General features: G+C 41.3%; 1 protein-coding gene across 1 annotated transcript; it reads right to left on the bottom strand.

The window, feature by feature from the left end:
• Positions 1-5,779: 5,779 nt before the first annotated feature.
• On the bottom strand, positions 5,780-9,660 carry LOC117456423 (zona pellucida sperm-binding protein 3-like). Its single transcript, XM_034096308.1, has 10 exons — positions 9,564-9,660; positions 9,316-9,482; positions 9,129-9,232; positions 7,034-7,122; positions 6,764-6,944; positions 6,582-6,687; positions 6,396-6,481; positions 6,106-6,197; positions 5,971-6,037; positions 5,780-5,903 (listed from the first exon to the last, which is right to left on the bottom strand). The coding sequence occupies exons 1-9, from the start codon at positions 9,658-9,660 to the stop codon at positions 5,973-5,975; spliced, it is 987 nt and encodes a 328-aa protein (XP_033952199.1). The 3' UTR covers positions 5,780-5,903; positions 5,971-5,972.
• Positions 9,661-20,961: the final 11,301 nt, after the last annotated feature.

Consider the following 20,961-nt stretch of genomic DNA (forward strand, 5'->3'; position numbering starts at 1 on the left):
GTTCCTCAGAGACAGCAATGAGGGCAGTTTCTGTGGAGTGACCTGCCTTGAAACCAGACTGGTGCGGATCCGGAAGGTTGTTCTGATGGAGATAACAGGAGAGTTGTTTAAAGACAGCGCGTTCAAGTGTTTTAGACAGGAACGGGAGGAGAGAGACAGGCCTGTAGTTTATAACATCAGACGGGTCGAGAGTGGGTTTCTTCAGGAGAGGGTTTACTCTTGCCTCCTTGAGACTGTTTGGAAAGTGACCAGAAGTTAGAGAAGTGTTGATGAAATGGGTGAGAAATGGTAGAATATCAGGAGCGATAGTCTGAAGGAGGTTTGAAGGGATAGGGTCCAGAGGACAGGTGGTAGGGCGGGCAGAGGTAATGAGGGTAAGAACCTCACTTGGAGAGAGAGGGGAAAAGGAGGTTAGTGTGCCGGTTGAAGGTGGCTCAGGTGATCCGGCGGTGAGTAGAGGTGAGTCAGAAAAAGAAGAGCGAATATCGTCAACCTTTTTTTCAAAGTGATTAACAAAGTCGCTTGACAGAAGGGAGGAGGGGGAAGGGGCTTTGGGAGGGTCCAGGAGGGAGGAGAAGATGGAAAATAGTTTTTTAGGATTGGAATAAGAAGATTGGATCTTATCTTGAAAGAAAGTGCTTTTTGCCTGAGAGATCGAAGCAGAGAAAGAGGAGAGGAGAGCCTGATAGGTTAGGAGGTCGTCACGGTGTTTGGATTTCCACCATTTCCGCTCTGCTGCCCTAAGGACGGTTCTATTAGCACGCAGTGCGTCATTTAGCCAGGGAGCAGGAGGGGACTGACGAGCCGGCCGAGATGTGAGAGGACAGAGAGAGTCCAGAGAGGAGGAGAGAGTAGAGAGGAGCAGCAGAGTTTGGAGGCAGGAGTTGGAACGAGTCAGAGGAAGGGAGGGCTGAGAGCACAGAGGAGGCAAAGGTAGAGGGGGAGAGGGAACGGAGGTTACGGCGGACAAGTGCAGGATGCGAAGAGATTAGTTTGTTATGTTTGGAAAGGGGTAAAGAGAATGAAATGAAGAAGTGATCGGAGGTGTGGAGCGGGTTTACAGAGAGGTTAGAAGTAGCGCAGTTCCTTGAGAATATGAGATCAAGGACATTGCCAGCTTTATGAGTCGGTGGGGACGGAGACAGTGAGAAAGCAAAGGTGGATAACAGAGATGTTAGTTCGTCTATCTTCCCCGTCTGGAGGTTGAAGTCTCCGAGAAGTACAGCGGGAGGGCCAGTTTCAGGGATGTGTGTGAGGAGATGATCTAACTCCTCCAAGAAGTCCCCCAAGGCTCCTGGTGGACGGTAGAGAACAACAATGGTCAGTTGTATAGGATGGGTTACTGTGACGGCATGGAATTCAAAGGTGGAAGGAGTGAAGTTAGGTAGCTCGAAGAGGGAAAAGCTCCATTTGGGAGAGAGCAGGAGACCAGTGCCACCTCCTCTGCCAGTGGGTCTGGGTGTATGGGAGAAGGAATATGCTGTGGAGAGAGCTGCTGGGGTGGATGTGTTGGATGGAGTAATCCAGGTCTCAGTGAGAGCAAGGAAATCCCGGGTCTGCAGGGAGGCATAGCCAGAGATGAAGTCAGCCTTAGGAACAGCTGACTGGCAGTTCCACAGGCCGCCTGAAACTAGATGCTGGATCTCAGTGGAGCACGTGGGATAGACGAGAGCAGGCCGGTTATAGCGATTAGGAGATACACGGGGCCAGTGATAATTGCGAGAAGACACATGAACAGGAATGGAGAAAACACACATGATTATAGCATGAGGGGCTAGAAAGCTAAGGAAAAGAAAAATAGGCCACCAGCGATACTTAGCTCAATCAGAGTAGGATTTGCCTCCCTCGTGACTCCCGCAGGACTATAATGTCTTTGTCAGTCTTCGGCTGTCTGACGCTGACGCTCAAGAAAGAGCTGCCTAAATGGACACCTGATTGCTGAGTTCTCACAGCTATGGTGCCACGCCCCTCTAATCAGTTAACTCTCAACAGCTGATGGGCGATAGCTGACAGGGCGTGCCTATTTAAATGCAGCCGAGATAGATACTGAGAGCTGTGAGAGTTTCACGTGACCAGATCTGAGATTTAAATTCTCTCAAAAGCGCCCTTTTTTCGGTACAGTAAATACAGAAGAGTTATACAGAGTAGAATAACTGAAATAGAGAAGTCTAGTTAAACAAGATTACTTACAGTGGATGCTGCGGCAACAGGTCTTGTCCGCACAGGGTCAGAATGCACACTGAGTTCTTGAGTTTTGAAACCGCTATAACTGATATTATACATATGTATTATACTCTTATAAGATGTATGTAGATAGTATAAGAAATGTGCAGAATATGACAATGTAATGGTGGAGGTACACAAATATTGAAAGATGTCGTGGAATGCACTGTTGAGGAACCTGTGACCAAAGTGTTTCATCTCCGACCTTGTCAGGTACTGAACAATCAATAAATAAAGAACACAGAATTGTTAAATATAAAACACAGAATTTGTGTGATTATACTAAATGGTTTACAAATAAACACCACTGCATATTTACAACTATACACATGCTGATGTAACGCAAATGTTTCCAACTTGGGATCAATAAAGTACAACTTATCTTAAGATGATTGATGGCTACTGCCATATTTGCACAATGTGCCTCTGAACCTTGACAAGTGCATGTTTCAGGCTCATCAGTGAACAACAGGAGGGGCCACAAACATAAGACCAGCTGTTAAGATAAAGCTCTTCTGACCTTAGCTGTCGTGTGGGTATATATTAATGCTGCCCATTATGGGCACAAGCAATTTTCACCCATGTATTAATTATATGTTTTAAATTTGAGTGTCTCTATGTTAGAGGCAGAGCTGGAGTATGACGGGGGATCAACGCCAATCCCCCGGGGGGAGGTCACTGGGGTCGTCAAATAACTCCACAGTGGCAAAGCCCCGGGGGTGGATGAGATCCGCCCGGAAATGCTGAAGGCTCTGGGTGTTGAGGGACTGTCATGGTTGACACGTCTCATCAACGTTGCGTGGAAGTCGGAAACAGTACCGAAGGAGTGGCAGACCGGGGTGGTGGTCCCCCTTTTCAAAAAGGGTGATCAGAGGGTGTGTGCCAATTACAGAGGCATCACACTACTCAGCCTCTCCGGGAAAGTTTACTCCAAGGTACTCGAAAGGAGGGTCAGGCCAATTGTCGAACCTCAGATTGAGGAGGAACAATGCGGATTCCGTCCTGGTCGTGGAACGACGGATCAGCTTTTTACTCTCGCAAGGATCCTGGAGGGGGCCTGGGAGTACGCTTATCCGGTCTACATGTGTTTTGTAGACTTGGAGAAGGCGTATGACCGGGTTCCCAGGGAGTTACTGTGGGAGGTGCTGCGGGAGTATGGGGTGAGGGGGTCTCTACTCAGGGCCATCCAATCTCTGTACTCCCAAAGCGAGAGCTGTGTCCGGGTCCTCTGCAGTAAGTCGGAACCATTTCCGGTGAGGGTTGGCCTCCGCCAGGGCTGCGCTTTGTCACCAATCCTGTTTGTAATATACATGGATCGGATTTCGAGGCGTAGTCGTGGGGGGGGGGGGTCTGCAGTTCGGTGGACTAAGGATTGCACCACTGCTTTTTGCAGATGATGTGGTTCTGATGGCTTCATCGGTCTGCGACCTTCAGCACTCACTGGATCGGTTCGCAACCGAGTGTGAAGCGGCTGGGATGAGGATCAGCACCTCCAAATCTGAGGCCATGGTTCCAGCAGGAAACCGATGGACTGTCCACTCCAAGTAGGGAATGAGTCCTTACCCCAAGTGAAGGAGTTCAAGTATCTCGGGGTCTTGTTCTCGAGTGAGGGATCAATGGAGCGTGAGATGGGCCGGAGAATCGGAGCAGCGGGAGCGGTATTGCAGTCGCTTTACCGCACCGTTGTGACGAAAAGGGAGCTGAGCCGGAAGGCAAAGCTCTCTGTCTACCGGGCCATTTTCGTTCCTACCCTCACCTATGGTCATGAAGGATGGGTCATGACCAAAAGAACAAGATCGCGGATACAAGCGGCCGAGATGGGTTTCCTCCGCCGGGTGGCTGGTGTCTCCCTTAGAGATAAGGTGAGAAGTTCGGTCATCAGGGAGGGACTCGGAGTTGAGCCGCTCCTCCTTCGCGTCGAAAGAAGCCAGTTGAGGTGGTTCGGGCACCTAGTTAGGATGCCACCTGGGCGCCTCCCTAGGGAGGTGTTCCAGGCACGTCCAGCTGGGAAGAGACCAAGGGGTAGACCTAGGACCAGGTGGAGGGATTATATCTCTTCGCTGGCCTGGGAGCGCCTTGGGATCCCCCAGTCAGAGCTGGTTGATGTCGCCAGGGAAAAGAAAGTTTGGGGCTCTCTGCTGGAACTGCTACCCCCGCGACCCGACCACGGATAAGCGGGAGAAGATGGATGGATGGAAATTTGAGTGTTTCCTATGCCCTAAACCTCCAGGGACGTACACAGTTTAATACTGGCAACTTCTTATTATGGGAAATATGAAAACGTCTTTTAAAACTACAACTCCCAGTAGAGACGTGCCATAGATAGAGAACATGTTGCGAAACACACAATAGCCAGCATGTGTAGTTCTGGGGACAGTGTGGGGGAGGGGGGGACGCGGTGGACCCGTTTAAATCCTGTTTTGGACAGTCTGCCGTGGTTCCATCCCATTTCAAGTCCTGTTCGACGCTCTGCACACTCTCCAATCACAGAGCTTGAGGACTAACACGGGGTTTGTCAAGCGAAGCGGAGAGAATACTTACTTCCGGGTGTAATATTCTGTAAAGCAAATGAGCTGCTCCGACCCTCGGTCATGACGGACTCCAACTTGTGTTTATTAATCAAACAAATAAACACAAGGATAATGTGTTGTTAAGTAAATGGAGAATTGCACAGAGGAAAATAACGTATCTATTGCGGTGATTGACATTATTCACCCACGGGTCTATGGGTTAGGGTATTGTTCTGCACGGACATTTTAGTGAGCCGGACTTCCTGTCTCCGCCGGTCTTCGCTTCCCGGGCATGAAGCTGTTTCCATGTGTTTTGAGATGCTAAATAAAAGTCTAGCTTGTACCTTTGATACCCCGCCTCCGGCTCCCATCTCTCGGCACCACACTATGCCACAATTTTAGATGCAGATTTTGTTAAACTAATACGTTTGCACTGTGGACCAACACTATACATTGACGGGGAAGGGGGTAGCAATAAAGATAACACCATTAAACAGTTACAACATAACATAATGAAAACGTTGTATAGACACAATTTATTGAAGTAATCTTCGTAATAACTAGCAAACTAAAGATCATGTACATCCACTGCACACATAATCTGAAATAACAACTCATATTTCTCGCATCAAATGACATCAAAAGGCATTTTAATCACCAAACTAACCTTAAAATAGGGTATAGTGCTGAAAAGCTTTGAATCCATTCTCTTCATTGTTCAGCCATAATATTCTTTGGAAAATTACTGAGTTTAGCCTTGACCTGCTTGAAGAATACAGAATACAAATACTTACATGATAAGCATTAACTGTTAAGAGTTCTCGATTGGAAATGTGAACAGAAAGTGTAATGTAATCATATTGCTTTCAAATATTTTGTTTGATCAATATTTCTGGGAAATTGACACAGGAAAAAAGTTCATGACATTGAAGAGACCTGGAAATGTTCCCAGAAAGAAGACGAGGTCATCAAGATTCAGTAATACAGCTTAGTTTAAACCATTTCACACAAAAGAAAAGTTAAACTGAATAATTTGAGAACTTCAATTAAGTGGTTCGGAAACATTTATTTTTATTTTGTATTGGCCACATACAATCTGCAATGCAAAAAGAACCACGAATAAAAACCAAATTAAGATTGAAGAAACCAGTCAGCGAAATGGATCCATTCCTGTTGGGAAAACAAAGTTTAATATAGCCGTTCAGAATAAATGTATATTGCAATACAAAACCCTTACCTTCAGGAATACACATCTGTGATGGTAAATGGCCCAATGACTGCTTTTTGTACCATTCCATGTTTCTCTGCAAAAATATATATTTTAGTACAAGTCAACCAAACAAGTGTAATACAGCAGAAGTTGTGTACATACCTGACGCAACACTCTTCTGCCTCCTTGACTTGCATTTCGATTCACAGCAGTCACAAAGATTGCTCTGGGCCAAGTTGTCCAGCAACTCCCAACTGAGTTCATGAAGATTGGATGAAAAGATAATTCAAATGCATCTCAACTCTTCCAAATAAAGATTCCACAAAGTTTGAATAGTTATGAATGGGATCCATCTGTATCTTCAGCAGACTGGGCTTGAGCTGAATAAGTCATCTCATGTAAAATAATGAAGCTACAATTCAATTTCTGATACATTAAAGTACTATTTTTACCCATGCCCTTCGACAAAGTGGCAGGCTTTCTTAGTGCCGTCAAGACCATTGGGGTCCCAAGCCAAAAGTTTGCAGTGGATAAAGACCTGTTGAGTAGAGGGGAAATATAGGCGTCATGGCATCAATTAATCTCAGTTTCCACAATAAAACCTTGACTCTGAAAAATAAATGTAAAGGCCAATTTACCTCTTCTCCCATAGCAAACGTAAAGGTCTGAAGTGATAGGCGGATCTCCGATGACTTTTGCCTTGGTTCGAATTTTGATCGTGAAGACACACTTTCCAAAAGACATCTGTTGGGTTAAAGAAAATGTATTAGCATTACAACCAAAATATATTTTTGAAATCAATGCTCATTGCCATGAGTACCCTTTATTGGTGATTATAGGGTACATAGTGCTTTCAGGGTACAGCTCGGGTGTGGTAGCAGCTACACATTCCTCAAGAAGCAGCAGCAAGGGCTGATGGGTCTCCTGCACCACACTAGCCATGATGGGGATGATGGAGCCCAGAGGAAAGCGTGTAGATTCAGCAGGGCCTGAGAAGTCGTCTAGGGCAGTAAACAGGAGAAGAGTCATTAAGTTACAAAAGTCAGGGAGAGCTGCCGTTCGTAGAGAGTTTCTCATGTTGTTTACCCACCATTCATGAGGCCAATGTTAAACTGCAGATCTCCTAGACTGTAGGTTTTAAACACCGGGTCATATATCGTAGCATACCAGTGTTTGGGCCTGCAAACAATAAAGCAGAAGGGTACAGAAAATGCTGCAAAGTGAAACTATTGAACTTATTATACATCTTTCTGACAATATTCATATTAAACAACTTTTAAATCAGATTCAGACTTTTGGAAATATTAAACATTGCTCAGAACTCGGTAAAGAGGCATTCTTCAGATTTTAACATTAGTGTGTATTGCACAGCTCGTTAAGGCTAGAGTGCGTGATTTCACAGCTAGAGTGTAGGACAGCTTGAAATTCACCTTCATATATTATTTTCTTTAGACCTGCCAAACCCTACACTCCTGAGACATAATTGTTCATGAGAAAACATCTCGTAGCTCCATTAAAGCCCATTGTACATTCAGGCTCATCTAAATCTCACACCTTTAGTTAATTTTCCAAAAATGGCACATTGACCCAAAAGTACACAAAAAGCACACTTCAGATGCCAAGGGTTCTTGAGATGCTTTACACGTTGAAATTTCACCGATATCTGTTATGGTTATTCAACAAAACGTTCACATGCAAGAGGTTTATCTCTCATTCAGAACAATGGAAAGGCTCTCCTCTCACTGATCACTGCACATCACCATGGAAACCTTTGATCTCTGGGCTCAAGCACAGGTGTTTCATAACGTTGTTAGCTCAAACATAAACACCTGTGTGATGGAACATGATGATGTCATAACTCCAACTGACATGCTCAGAACGCCACCAAACATCACAACACTTAACACTGTGGCCCTGAAAAGTTCTACATCAAATCTGATTTTCTATTTTTTTTAATGTGGCGTTACTATGGCAATGCATCACTCGCCATAAAACACGATGTTGCTGTAACTCCAATGGACACTGTCTAATCGTCCCCCAATATGCACTTGTATATCACCGGTCCATGCCTCAACAGCTCTATGCCAAATCTGAGATCTCACCATATGCCGTTTCCATGGAAACGCATCCCTCGCCTTAAAACACGATGTTGTCGTAACTGATGTGAAAATGGTCAAAACACCACCAGACTTCATATTACAGTTAATGGTCCAGCCCTCAACATGTCTATGGGCCATTAGTGTATTTTCCTCAAAAGCTGTTGCCATGGCAACGCATCCCTTGCAATAAAATACAATATTGCTATAACTCCTATGAAAATGGTTTGGAAAACTTCACATTTGTGCCAACAGTCCAGCCATGAAGACATCATACAGGACCGTTTTGAGATTTATTCAAATGCCGTTGCCATGGCAACACAATGCTCACCATGAAACATGGTTCTCATAACTTCAGTGAAAATGCTCCAAACTTCACAGGTTTTGTAACGATGAAGCCATCCACATATCGAAGCGTATTATGGGGTGTCAAATACCGTTGCTATGGCGACAGCTCATTTGCCAACAACTTAGTTCAATAGTTTGCAGTTCAAATATTCTGCTACTTTTCCAAGCTTTATTACTTTCTTTAAAGTGTTCATGTATCATGTCAATCTAACAATTCTTCACTTTCTTCTTACACATTACATTTCAGCATAGCAATTCAACATCAGCATAAAGTATTACCACTAGCAATGTCTTCAGGAATTGCATTCTCTAGTTATGAACTGTTACTCCTATGCTAAAAGACTTCCTCCACAATGCAAAAAACTTAAACTTGTGATGTTCAATTAAAACTATGGGAAACACTCAATTGACAATGAATTGGGAACACAGTGTACCTTAGGGATTGTTCCCAGTAAATGGGTACATTTTTTGTTGAGAATACTTCAATAGATAAGCTAATTTGGGAATAGAACAGAAACAGGCTGTTCCTAAATCAGTCTCCCATTCATTGTCTATATAGCAGCTTCAGACTTTATACCTGATGACATCACAAGTTTGAGACGGACTTCCATGGTTGGTGGCTTTGAGGGGGAGAAACTTATTATCAAATTGAACTTTCCCAGGCCATGAAAATGCCAAATTTGAATTGTTAGTCAAGGGTAGTGTCACCCTTTAGCACCTTATGTTGGTATGAACACTAACCTCTCATATGCACATACAACTGGGTGGGTGAAGGCCAAATTGTAAGAATCCGCAGAAGCAACGTAGGTCAGATAATTGCTGTACACCAGTGCATCCCCGGTGACCTGTTAGAGAGACAAAGATCCCCCTGAGAGAGCTGTAGGAAATATAGCAGACTCACAGGTTTAAAATATATATATACACATACCAGTCTCCTAAAGTTACAGTCAGTGAGATCCACATAGAAGTAGGCCTCTCCTGCTGAGAAGCTAGTTGGGAAACAGTTACCCAGACGGAGAAGCGACGTGTCGGCCTGGGGTCGGCTTTCTGTCCACATCAGCGTCACAAAATCTGGCCCACAGTCCACTTTCATGTCTGCAACCCAAAACAATTAAGTTTAGACTCCACTATTTGAGTCAAGGATAATAACATGGCTTTAATTGTTTCCAGTCTTACCTGCATATACCGCCACGGCAGCTGCCAGGCTCAGAAGCAGTGCACCTTGACAAAATGAAACCATCATGACCGAATGCTTGCTACTGACACAGTGCATGTTCTTATACCTTGTTCCTGAGAGGCATTCATCAAGATAACGTCTTTCACCTGGTGCCTGTCAACAGTCCCAGCTGCAGCAGCTAGAACACTGATTACAGCATGGGGAGCATCCAATCACATTAGTCCTTACACCCAATTCATTTTTATTCAGCTTCATAAGCAGCACAAAATCACCATTTCTTAATAAATGTTTTATCCTGTGTGACTACCTTAAATTCTTATTTAAAACACTTTGAGGATCATAGTGCATGGGTTGTCTTACTTATGTTTTGATTTAGTTTTGCTGTTATATATATTGACATTAATATATGTATACGTTGGGATTCTTTGTTCAACTTCAAGTCATGCCAGAAAAAGTTTTCTTTGAGAATTAAAAGGAGTCATTTCTAAACAAATGATCATTTGGGGGAAGGTAGTATTCCTTTATCAGATGTCCTGTCCTATTCAAATGTGTTATTTTTATATCTTTGACCTAATGGAAACTCAAGATAAGGGAAAAAGGTAAATGTTTCAGTTCATTTAAGTTGTATTCAGTGTGAGAAAATATCCACACACGTGAATATTAGTTGTGTTGCTATGATGTCATCTTTTAACTGCATAAACACGTGCCATGCAGGCCACCCCTATTGATTTTATATTCATGGCCAGAAAGTAAACCATGCTACATTCAACTGCAGGTATGAGTGGCCAGAAAATAAATTCAGATCAAGCAATCAATCAATGTTTATTTATATAGCCCAATATCACAAATGTTACATTTGTCTCAGTGGACTTCACAGTTGGTACAGAATATCAGTATGACAATACGACACCCTCTGTCCTTAGACCCTCACATCGTACAAGGAAAAACTTCCGGAGAAAACCCACAGTTTTAAAGGGAAAAATGGGAGAAACCTCAGGGAGAGCAACAGAGGAGGGATCCCTCTCCCAGGACGGACAGACGTGCAATAGATGCCGTGTGTAAATTGAAAAGATAATACATTTACAACATAGGTGTAAGGGAAACTTCTGTTGCAATGGAAATCAGGACTCAGAGAGACACGGGAGGAGCAGGAATTCTGAATGTCAAACACTGGGATTTATTGAGAGATCCAACGGCCGGGAGAGATTACACAGCATATTCACACTTTCATGTGGGCAACCTTGCAATCTCTGAACACATAAGACAAAATACATGGTCTGTATATCCATAAGGCGTGGCCTATTTTCCCATCTCTGGTAATCAATACCAGACCCTGGAACAAAACTGTTTGTATGGCAACTTCTCATGTGCCTATATCCCTCCCCCCACAGGAAAGGCAAAGGACCTTTTGACCTGTGTCTTTCTGAGAAATTACTTGAAGGAGACAAAGAGAGAAATCACTAAAAGTCTTCCATGCACAGATCTCATTAAATATTTCCTTCACAGATCCTCCCTTTTATCAATTTATTGATAACCAATTAACATTAGTCTAAGAATATTTCAGTCACTACTTAAATCAAATAAAACGTCCTCAGAGTTGTGTGGGTTCCCATTACATTAATTACATCAAAAGCAGAATAAGATTGAAACATTCAATCACAATGGTTGATACAGACAACCACAATAGAAAAATCATCTCTCTTCATTGTTTGATTTATTTTGTCAAAAGCACAATATTAACACACATGCAATACAACAATATAATAGTAATATATATATATGTTTCAAAAAACAAGATCTTTTATCATTTATCACAAATTCAAAATCAGCTTACATCTTAAAGATTTACTTCAAGGCAATTACTTATTAAAACACAATTAGAATTTAGGATTATAAGAAATCCAATTGAGGTATTAAATCAGAATTATGAGAGATCCAGATAAGATTCCCAGTTAAGGTATACATTCACAGTGATGAATCGATCAATCTGTAATCTGTAAAGGTACAGTGTCCTCAATCTTTAACATTACATTACGTTTACGTACGCTTAATTCAAGAGTAAGGCACTTTTCTACATACATTTAATTCAAATACATTTGTTTGTAGTGTGAAAGTGTAATCTGATCTGACAAAATATATTTGTCACCACTATTTAACACAATCATTAATTGTACATCTGTAATCATCTGGTCATTCAATTCAAATGTTATCTTTGTACAAGAGCTAGAAAAAACATGTCATCCTGACTCGTTCTCCTCCTTTCTTTATGACACAGAATGTCCAGAATGTCCATTTAAAATGATTCTACAAAGCCCTTAATGGGCAGGCGCCATCTTACCTTAAATAACTCATTATACCCTACTGTCCTACTAGGGCATTGCGTTCCAAGAATGCAGGGTTGTTGGTTGTTCCTAGAATCTCTAAAAGTACAATGGGAGCCAGAGTCTTTTCTTATCAAGCTCCACATTTGTGGAATCAGCTTCCAGTTTGTGATCGGGCAGCAGACACCCTATCCGTTTTTAAGAGTGCGCTTAATAGAATCCCTATAAAGTATGTTCATTACTCGTTATTCTCTACTAATAGTTAATTAAAGACTGTATATAATGACTATTTTGCACATCCCTTTCAAGATTTCAAGATTTTCTAAGGTTTATTGACATATCATATTCACAAACGGTATAGTTATGCAATGAATGTAAAACTGTGTGTATACCTCCAGCAATGTTAACTATGTTGACGCACTTATTTTAACTGATATTATACATATGTATTATACTCTTATAAGATGTATGTAGATAGTATAAGAAATGTGCAGAATATGACAATGTAATGGTGGAGGTACACAAATATTGAAAGATGTCTTGTAATGCACTGTTGAGGAACCTGTGACCAAAGATTTTCATCTCCGGCCTTGTCAGGTATTGAACAATCAATAAATAAAGAACACAGAATTATTAAATATAAAACACGGAATTTGTGTGATTATACTAAATGATTTACAAATAAACACCACTGCATATTTACAACTATACACATGCTGATGTAACGCAAATGTTTCCAACTTGGGATCAATAAAGTACATCTTATCTTAAGATGATTGATGGCTACTGCCATATTTGCACAATGTACCTCTGAACCTTGACAAGTGCATGTTTCAGGCTCATCAGTGAACAACAGGAGGGGCCACAAACATAAGACCAGCTGTTAAATAAAGCTCTTCTGACCTTAGCTGTCGTGTGGGTATATATTAATGCTGCCCATTATGGGCACAAGCAATTTTCACCCATTTATTAATTATATGTTTTAAATGTGAGTGTTTCCTATGCCCTAAACCTCCAGGGATGTACACAGTTTGTGGACCCGTTTAAATCCAGTTTTGGACAGTCTGCCGTGGTTCCATCCCATTTCAAGTGCTGTTCGACGCTCTGCACACTCTCCAATCACAGAGCTTGAGGACTATCATGGGGTTTGTCAAGCGAAGCGGAGAGAATACTTACTTCCGGGTGTAATATTCTGTAAAGCAAATGAGCTGCTCCAACCCTCGGTCCTGACGGACTCCAACTTGTGTTTATTAATCAAACAAATAAATAAACACAAGGATCATTATGTGTTATTGTTGAGTAAATGGAGAATTGCACAGAGGAAAATAACGTATCTATTGTGGTGATTGACATTATTCAGCCACGGGTCTATGGGTTAGGGTATTGTTCTGCACGGACATTTTAGTGAGCCGGACTTCCTGTCTCCGCCGGTTTTCGCTTCCCGGGCATGAAGCTGTTTACATGTGTTTTGAGATGCTAAATAAAAGTCTAGCTTGTACCTTTGATACCCCGCCTCCGACTCCCATCTCTCGGCACCACACTATGCCACAATTTTAGATGCGGATTTTGTTAAACTAATACGTTTGCGCTGTGGACCAACACTATACATTGACGGGGAAGGGGGTAGCAATAAAGATAACACCATTAAACAGTTACACAACCAACCTGATCTCACCAGAATGCGTGACTCCACCACGACTTCTTAACACCACAATGCGTGGTGGAGTCACGAACTTTGTTATATTTACGTGTCGGCACCACGCAAACAACCCCAATGTAAAGTGAATGAGGCTCCTTTGTCGTGGTGCACACATGCATTTCTACAACGTCCCGCAGTGAGCTTTTATTCTATAAAACGTTTTTTTAAATCTACTTTATATCTTGTAGTAACTCACGGGAGGCTTCTTTTATTTTATTTGTATTCATAATAATTAAAAGAATTCGTCAGAATGTAAAAATTACATTAGTTACGAATTTGTGTTCTCAAAAAACAGTGCATTGTGTGTAATGCAACTGTGATTTTTATTAAATTAGTTAGTTTTTAAGGAAGGCCAGAGCTTCAGCTGTGTCAAATAGATTGTTCCCTTTAGTTAACGTTATTTAAAAGATAATGATCATGTCCCCTGTATTGTATTACGAGCGTCCATTCCCATTGGATAACGGAGAATTGTACACCCGGAAGTAAGAATTCTCCTTACTGTCGATTGATTATACAGTGATATCTGCACTACTCATCGACTAAAAAACACCAGATTATCCTTGTTAATTACACAACATTGATTGGTTTGAATTGTGTACAATGCTTTTGTATTTTTCCCCTTCGATTCGGAGAAACAAATGTTTTTTCGGAGTGTTAGGATGGCCGAAGACACTACACTACCCAGAATCCTCAGCTATCGTTTGGGACTACACCATGTGCTTAGCTTGACAAACCCGTGATCAGTCCTCAACCTCTGTGATTGGATGCGCGAAGTTTACACAGAGCGTCAAAAAGGACTTTGAAATGGAATGAAACCCATCGACGGCACACTATTCAAAACAGGAATCGAACGTGTCCTACCCCCCCCCCCCTTAGGTCACAGGCTCCTCCAACAGTGCTACGCAATAAAACAGATAGGCCTACACAGAAAAAATAGTGAAATAGTGCAATAAGAGTCTACAAGTGATTGGAATATGATATATTAGATAAATAATTTCTAAGTAGCAGCCAGATGAATGTTATGGATGTTGTTTCTAAGTTCAGGTGTTTAATAATCGTATAGCCTGTGGGATGAAGCTGTCTCTGTGTCTGGTGGTTTTAGTCCGGATGCTGCGGTACCGCCTGCCAGACGGCAGCAGACAGAACAGTTTGTGACTGGGGTGATGGGGGTCTTTTATAATCCTGAGGGCTTTCTTTAAGGTTAACCTGGTATTTTTACTCCACTACATTTATTTTAGTTACTTTACAGATTTGGATTAATGATGTGAAATATAAACAGCCCTTAAATCAGACTTTAGTTACACCTGAGTGAAATTCAGTGAAGGTGATTGTCAAGTGCCAACAATCAGGCAAGATATTTGATAGTTGGTGCTTGAGAAGACTAAATATTTATCTGCAGATCCGTTTAAAGCATATTCATTACTCGTTATTCTCTAATAGTTAATTAAAGACTGTATATAATTGCTATTTTGCACATCCCTTTCAAGATTTCAAGATTTTCTAAGGTTTATTGACATATCATAGACACAACAGTGTAGTTATGTAATGAATGAAAAACTTGAGTCACAGGTTCATCAACAGTGCATTACAAGACATCTATCAATATGTGTGTATACTTCCACCATTACACTGTCGTATTCTGCACATTTCTTATACTATCTACATACATAAGATTATAATTAATGTGTATAATATCAGTTAAAATAAGTGCTTCAACATAGTTAACATTGCAGGAAAGTTGATTGTCAAGTTCCAAAACAAACCATGCAATTTAGACTTTGTCAGGCTTAATATTTAGATACCCCCAAAGCTTTTTTCCTATTTAAATGAAGATCTTAACCTAAAGTATTCTTTAATGTTTAAATAAAGCCTTATTAGTTAGCACATCCTCCTATCAGGCACTAAACTGTTTTATTCTAGATATCATTTGAGTATCTTCTTGATATTTTCTATTCTATATTTATATCATTGACCTTCTACTTTCCCACTATTTTGTATGTACTCTTAATATTTAAATGTTTTCATAAAATATAACACATTCAAAAGTGCTTTACAAAAATGAAAGACATTAAGAAAAAGGCATTTTAAACAGTCGTTAAAAAGCAACACAATCTTCCTGCATTGCAATTACTCTAAACGTGCAATAACGTGCTTTAACCAGTAGGTGGTTTGGGTTAAAAAGCTGTCAAGTTTACAGTGTTAACAAAATAAGAAATACTGCTGTTTCTGGTTTAGTTTACGAAGAATATTATTTTGTTATTGTTTTGATATTTGTAACACAAAATCGATGGAAAAACCCCACAGCAACACAGAAAAGATGGCCTTAACATGACCCAGCAGGCTAGTAGTTAATAAAAAACAATAATATCAAAACAAAATATGACTACTAATTTATTGTGAAATTAAAACAGAACAGTAAAAGAATAGTTTCCGGTCTATTCTGATGCCTGAACTATGACAGATGTGTAATATTTAATGCAGCCAAACCATTTATTACAATGCATTCATGTGATGACTTTCAAAGAGTAAAGCAAGCACTGCTGAATAAAGTATGATTTTCTCTTTTACGAAACCTTTTTTATATGGAATGCAGTTGGAGGTCAATCAATCAAAGAGCTTGAGGACTGATCATGGGGTTTGTCAAGCTAAGCACATGGTGTAGTCCCAAACGATAGCTAAGGATTCTGGGTAGTGTAGTGTCTTCTGCCATCCAAAAACTCCGAAAAAATCTTTGTTTCTCCGAATCGAAGGGGGAAAATACAAAAGCATTGTACACAATTCAAACCAATCAATGTTGTGTAATTAACAAGGACAATTTTGTGTTTTTTAGTCGATGAGTAGTGCAGATATCACTGTAAAATCAATCGACAGTAAGGAGAATTCTTACTTCCGGGTGTACAATTCTCCGTTATCCAATGGGAATGGACGCTCGTAATACAATACAGGGGACATGATCATTATCTTTTAAATAACGTTAACTAAAGGGAACAATCTATTTGACACAGCTGAAGCTCTGGCCTTCCTTAAAAACTAACTAATTTAATAAAAATCACAGTTGCATTACACACAATGCACTGTTTTTTGAGAACACAAATTCGTAACTAATGTAATTTTTACATTCTGACGAATTTTTTTAATTATTATGAATACAAATAAAATAAAAGAAGCCTCCCGTGAGTTACTACAAGATATAAAGTAGATTTAAAAAAACGTTTTATAGAATGAAAGCTCACTGCGGGACGTTGTAGAAATGCGTGTGTGCACCACGACAAAGGAGCCTCATTCACTTTACATTGGGGTTGTTTGCGTGGTGCTGAAACGTAAATGTAACAAAGTTCGTGACTCCACCACGCACCACACAACATAACAGAAATAATATTGATAGCAGCGTCCCTAGCAACCACCTTGGTAACAATGAAAAAGTTGTATAGACACAATTTCTTGAAGTAATCTTCGTAATAACTAGCAAACTAAAGATCATGTACATCCACTGCACACATAATCTGAAATAACAACTCATATTTCTCGCATCAAATTACATCAAAAGGAATTTTAATCACCAAACTAACCTTAAAATAGGCATTTTCCACCGAGAATAAAACGAATGTCGGCCATGTTTTTTTTTTCTGCAGGGAGAAATGTGAAGATCACATGACATAGACGCCAGCCATTGGAATGAATGGTGAAAAAAAACGTAGGGATCTTACAATTTCAGAGGCGTTTTTGTAGAAATACTACGTCCTACGTTGTGGACCAACGTAGTTATTACACGTTTTTTTATGAGACTGGGTTGCCATAACCCACACATTGCTCTCAAGAACTGCATTGAATTCTGAACGGAAATCTGGGAAGTTCTCATAGCTGTCAGCTATGTGCAGAATATTCCCACATGTGTGCGCAATCGGTCTTCTTGTGAACTCTGTCATTTTCTCAAATCCCACGTAGATGCTGTCGGTCACGATGAGATCAGATCCTGTGCAGAACCGTAGAAACTTCTGAAGTTTACTCTCATCTATCTCTCTGATGAATCTTTTCAGATGATTTGCTACCTCCTTTTGGTTTGTAGTCAAATCAACATCAAATTTCAGTAGTTTGCAGACTTTTTTTGTGGTGGGTTGCAGGTCAGACAACAACTTATTCAGTGCCTCTGGACTGAGGTTGAGATGTTGATGGTTAATCTCCCTCCAGCAGTCAATAACGAACATCGGTTTTTGTTTAAAATCTCTGCATCAGAAAAGGCAGTAATCATGTCAGCTAGGGTGTTTCCATGATGTACAGTGATTGTTAGTTGTTTCTCTGCCTCAAGTGGACTGGCGGGGACAGGAAAATTCTCAAATATGAGTGTGTCTTCTTCTTCATCTTCCTTGATGCCGAAATGAGGACCAAAGGTGATTTCAGGATCACTAGAAATGTTTAGTGATCGCTGTGTGTCGTCCAAAACAATAATGACATCTGTGTAGTCGTCATTTTCACCCGAGACAAGATTAAACTCAGAAGTCTCTTCAACTGTGTCGCTGTCAGCGTTTGCAGAAGGTTTTGGCTTTAAATGTAAAATCACAACATTGTCATTTGCACAGTTTCGTACATTGTGCTAATTGAAGGGCATGTTTCAGCTGTAAGGCAGTTTTGTTTAAAATCCCACACCTCAAAGTCGAACTCTGATTCAGGTCCTTTAGGTGATATCCCATCAGGAAAAAATAGTGTCTTTCCTGTTTCAAGGATTTCATTTAAACCAGCATTAGTTGATAGTTTCATTTTTCTAGTGCCACCTCCTTGTTTTGCCCTTACTTGTTTGGTTGTGTTAGTGTCATTTTGGATCCAGCCTATTTCAATATTTCTTGTGGCTTTCAGCTTCTTTGTCTGTGTTTTTCTTGTTTCTGTACCTGATGCGTTTCCTTGAGAACTTTCCGATCTCAGTGTCATTTTTTCCCTCAGTCTTTCATAAAGGCCTTTTTTTCGCTTTGATGTGGGCTTTCTAGTTCTACAATGATTAAAGATGGCTATTCGGTCTCCGTAGGAGGGTATGTATTTTTGAAGAGTGGCATCATCCATAAAACCAATGATGTCGCTGTCAATCTGCAAAGAAGAAAGAAAATAAAACACAATCAAGTTTGTGCACATTGTATAACTATTGTCAACCCTTGTACATCGTTGTATATAGATATATGCTATTTTGCCATTTCGCAGACCAAATCAGTCCTGTTCATAATACAAAACATTCATTAATTTTCAGAATATTAACCCTTAAAAAGCCAGTTTTTGCCATACTGTTGTCACTTTATTAGAAAAAAACAGAAACTACTAGTTTCCCTGGTTACCCTAAAGTTTATAACCTTCACATAAGTATAACCCTTAAAAGTGTTTTTAACTTGTTGGAATAAGTTAAAAACACTTTTGGCAAATAAATATGATTGATCAGTTCGATGCGTAACATTCTTTTAAGACCAGAGTGGTGCTTGCCCCACGAGGACGCATATGGCCGTTTGCGTAACTAGTGCAGCGTTTCTCATCTCTGCGCCCCACTGGTGGGGCGCAGAGATGAGATAGGCGGGTTGCGAATGGACGCGGTGAACGGGAGATTATTTTTTTTATTTAAAAAAAAAAAAGTTTTGGACCTCAGGCCGGAATCGAACCTGGGTCCTCACGGGCGGTAGTGGATTATTACAGCCGGAGACTCGCAACGGCGGTGGACTTTCACAGCACCGCTGCACCGGACCTGCCGGAGCCGCCAGAGCCTCGCAAGGGCGGGTGTTTGAGGCGGTGGATGCTGTACCTGCGCTGTGAAAGTCCACGGCCCACCTATGCCAGAGCCAGCGGCCCACCAACGGCAGCTTTCAGTAACGTTAACGTTAGAGACTGACATGATACGCAGCAACACATACTAGATACAATTACCAACACTGTCCTGCTGTTTTAATCTCCTTCAGACAGTACAGCAGGATTCATATTCATATGCTGATAATTCTGTGATTGTGGGGTAGAAGGACAATGGCCCAAACCCCTGTGGTAACAATGCTAGAGTACCGAGAGGGGTTTTACTGGGCACATTTTGGGAATATAATTAGCAACTGCCTCCTTGCGTTGTACTTTGACCACTGATCTCTAAACTGTTACAGGCAAAATAATTTGAAGTAATGACGGCAAAAAAAAGAATGTTGGGCGATATGTTTTTCCCAAGCGGCAAACTCTGGGGAAGAGCCGGGACGCCAATACGGAAGTGCCACACACTGCAGTTCATCTAGTGGCCAGTAGGAGCAGTCTGCAGAAGGGAGCAATTTCCATAGACCCCCATGTTAAAATGCCCAATTTTACAGCAGAAATAAACATCTTTACATCGTGGTTCAAAAAACCATATTCTCTGTATAGTTAGATTCCCCCTTCATGACTACTGTGTGGGAGGTGCATTTTTTCTCAACTCATCTGTTTAATTAATATTAAGCCTTAAAATTATGCATATATTAGGGCGTGGTCACATTGAGTGACAGCTCTGTCAAGTGACTGCTGCTGCTGCTAGCTTCTTGTCTCTCTGCTACCTGCTCCGTGAAGCTAGCTACAGGGACTCTGCCTGCTCAGTTCATCCAGGGAACACAACTTGAAGCCGGCCGTGGTTGTTTGTTCTTCATGCTTATATATCGGACTATTGTGACTCACTCTGAGGTTGAAACAGACGGTGCATGAATGCGGTTTAGCGGTAAGTGAAATTTGAGTACTTATTGATGTGTTTATGATTTGAATCAGCTACGTAATGAATGTTAAAGGGGACCTATCATGCAAAATGCACCTTTGTACGTCTTTTATACATGAATATGTGTCCCCGGTGTTCCAGGGAACTCACCAAGTGTCAGAAAACACAACCCTCTCTATTTTCCTCCTTCGCCAAATCTCTAAAAAAGGGGCTGCAACGGATCTGAAAAAAACGGATCCAGATTTCAACACTTTTCTACGTCACAGAGAAGTCCTCGGCTTATTGGTCAACTCTCCACCTATCAGGGGAATGAGCCACGGCCACGTGCATTGCCAAACCTCTCATTCGCATATAGGCTATCGGCAGGCTAAATCAACCCACATCTGTGTTTTTGCCTGCTCTTGCCAGGATGTCTAAGATAGTTAAACGTTGTGCTGTTGTTGGCTGCAAGACTCGGGACAGGGGGACTGCATGCAATGCCATCAGTGGAAAAAGAAATGAATCTGTGGCTAGACTTCATTTACAAGGGACATGTGCCAGAAGACCACGGCAGATTTCTGTTTGTGTGTTCCAAACATTTTACGACGGACATGTTTATGAACTTGTCTCAAGTCCAACACGGATATGCCTCCAAAGTAATGCTAAACCCGGGATCAATACCAACCATCCGGGACCAGGCCAGTGAGGACACA

The sequence above is a fragment of the Pseudochaenichthys georgianus genome, chromosome 12, assembly GCF_902827115.2.
Source record: "Pseudochaenichthys georgianus chromosome 12, fPseGeo1.2, whole genome shotgun sequence".
Classification (NCBI taxonomy): Eukaryota; Metazoa; Chordata; class Actinopteri; order Perciformes; family Channichthyidae; genus Pseudochaenichthys; species Pseudochaenichthys georgianus.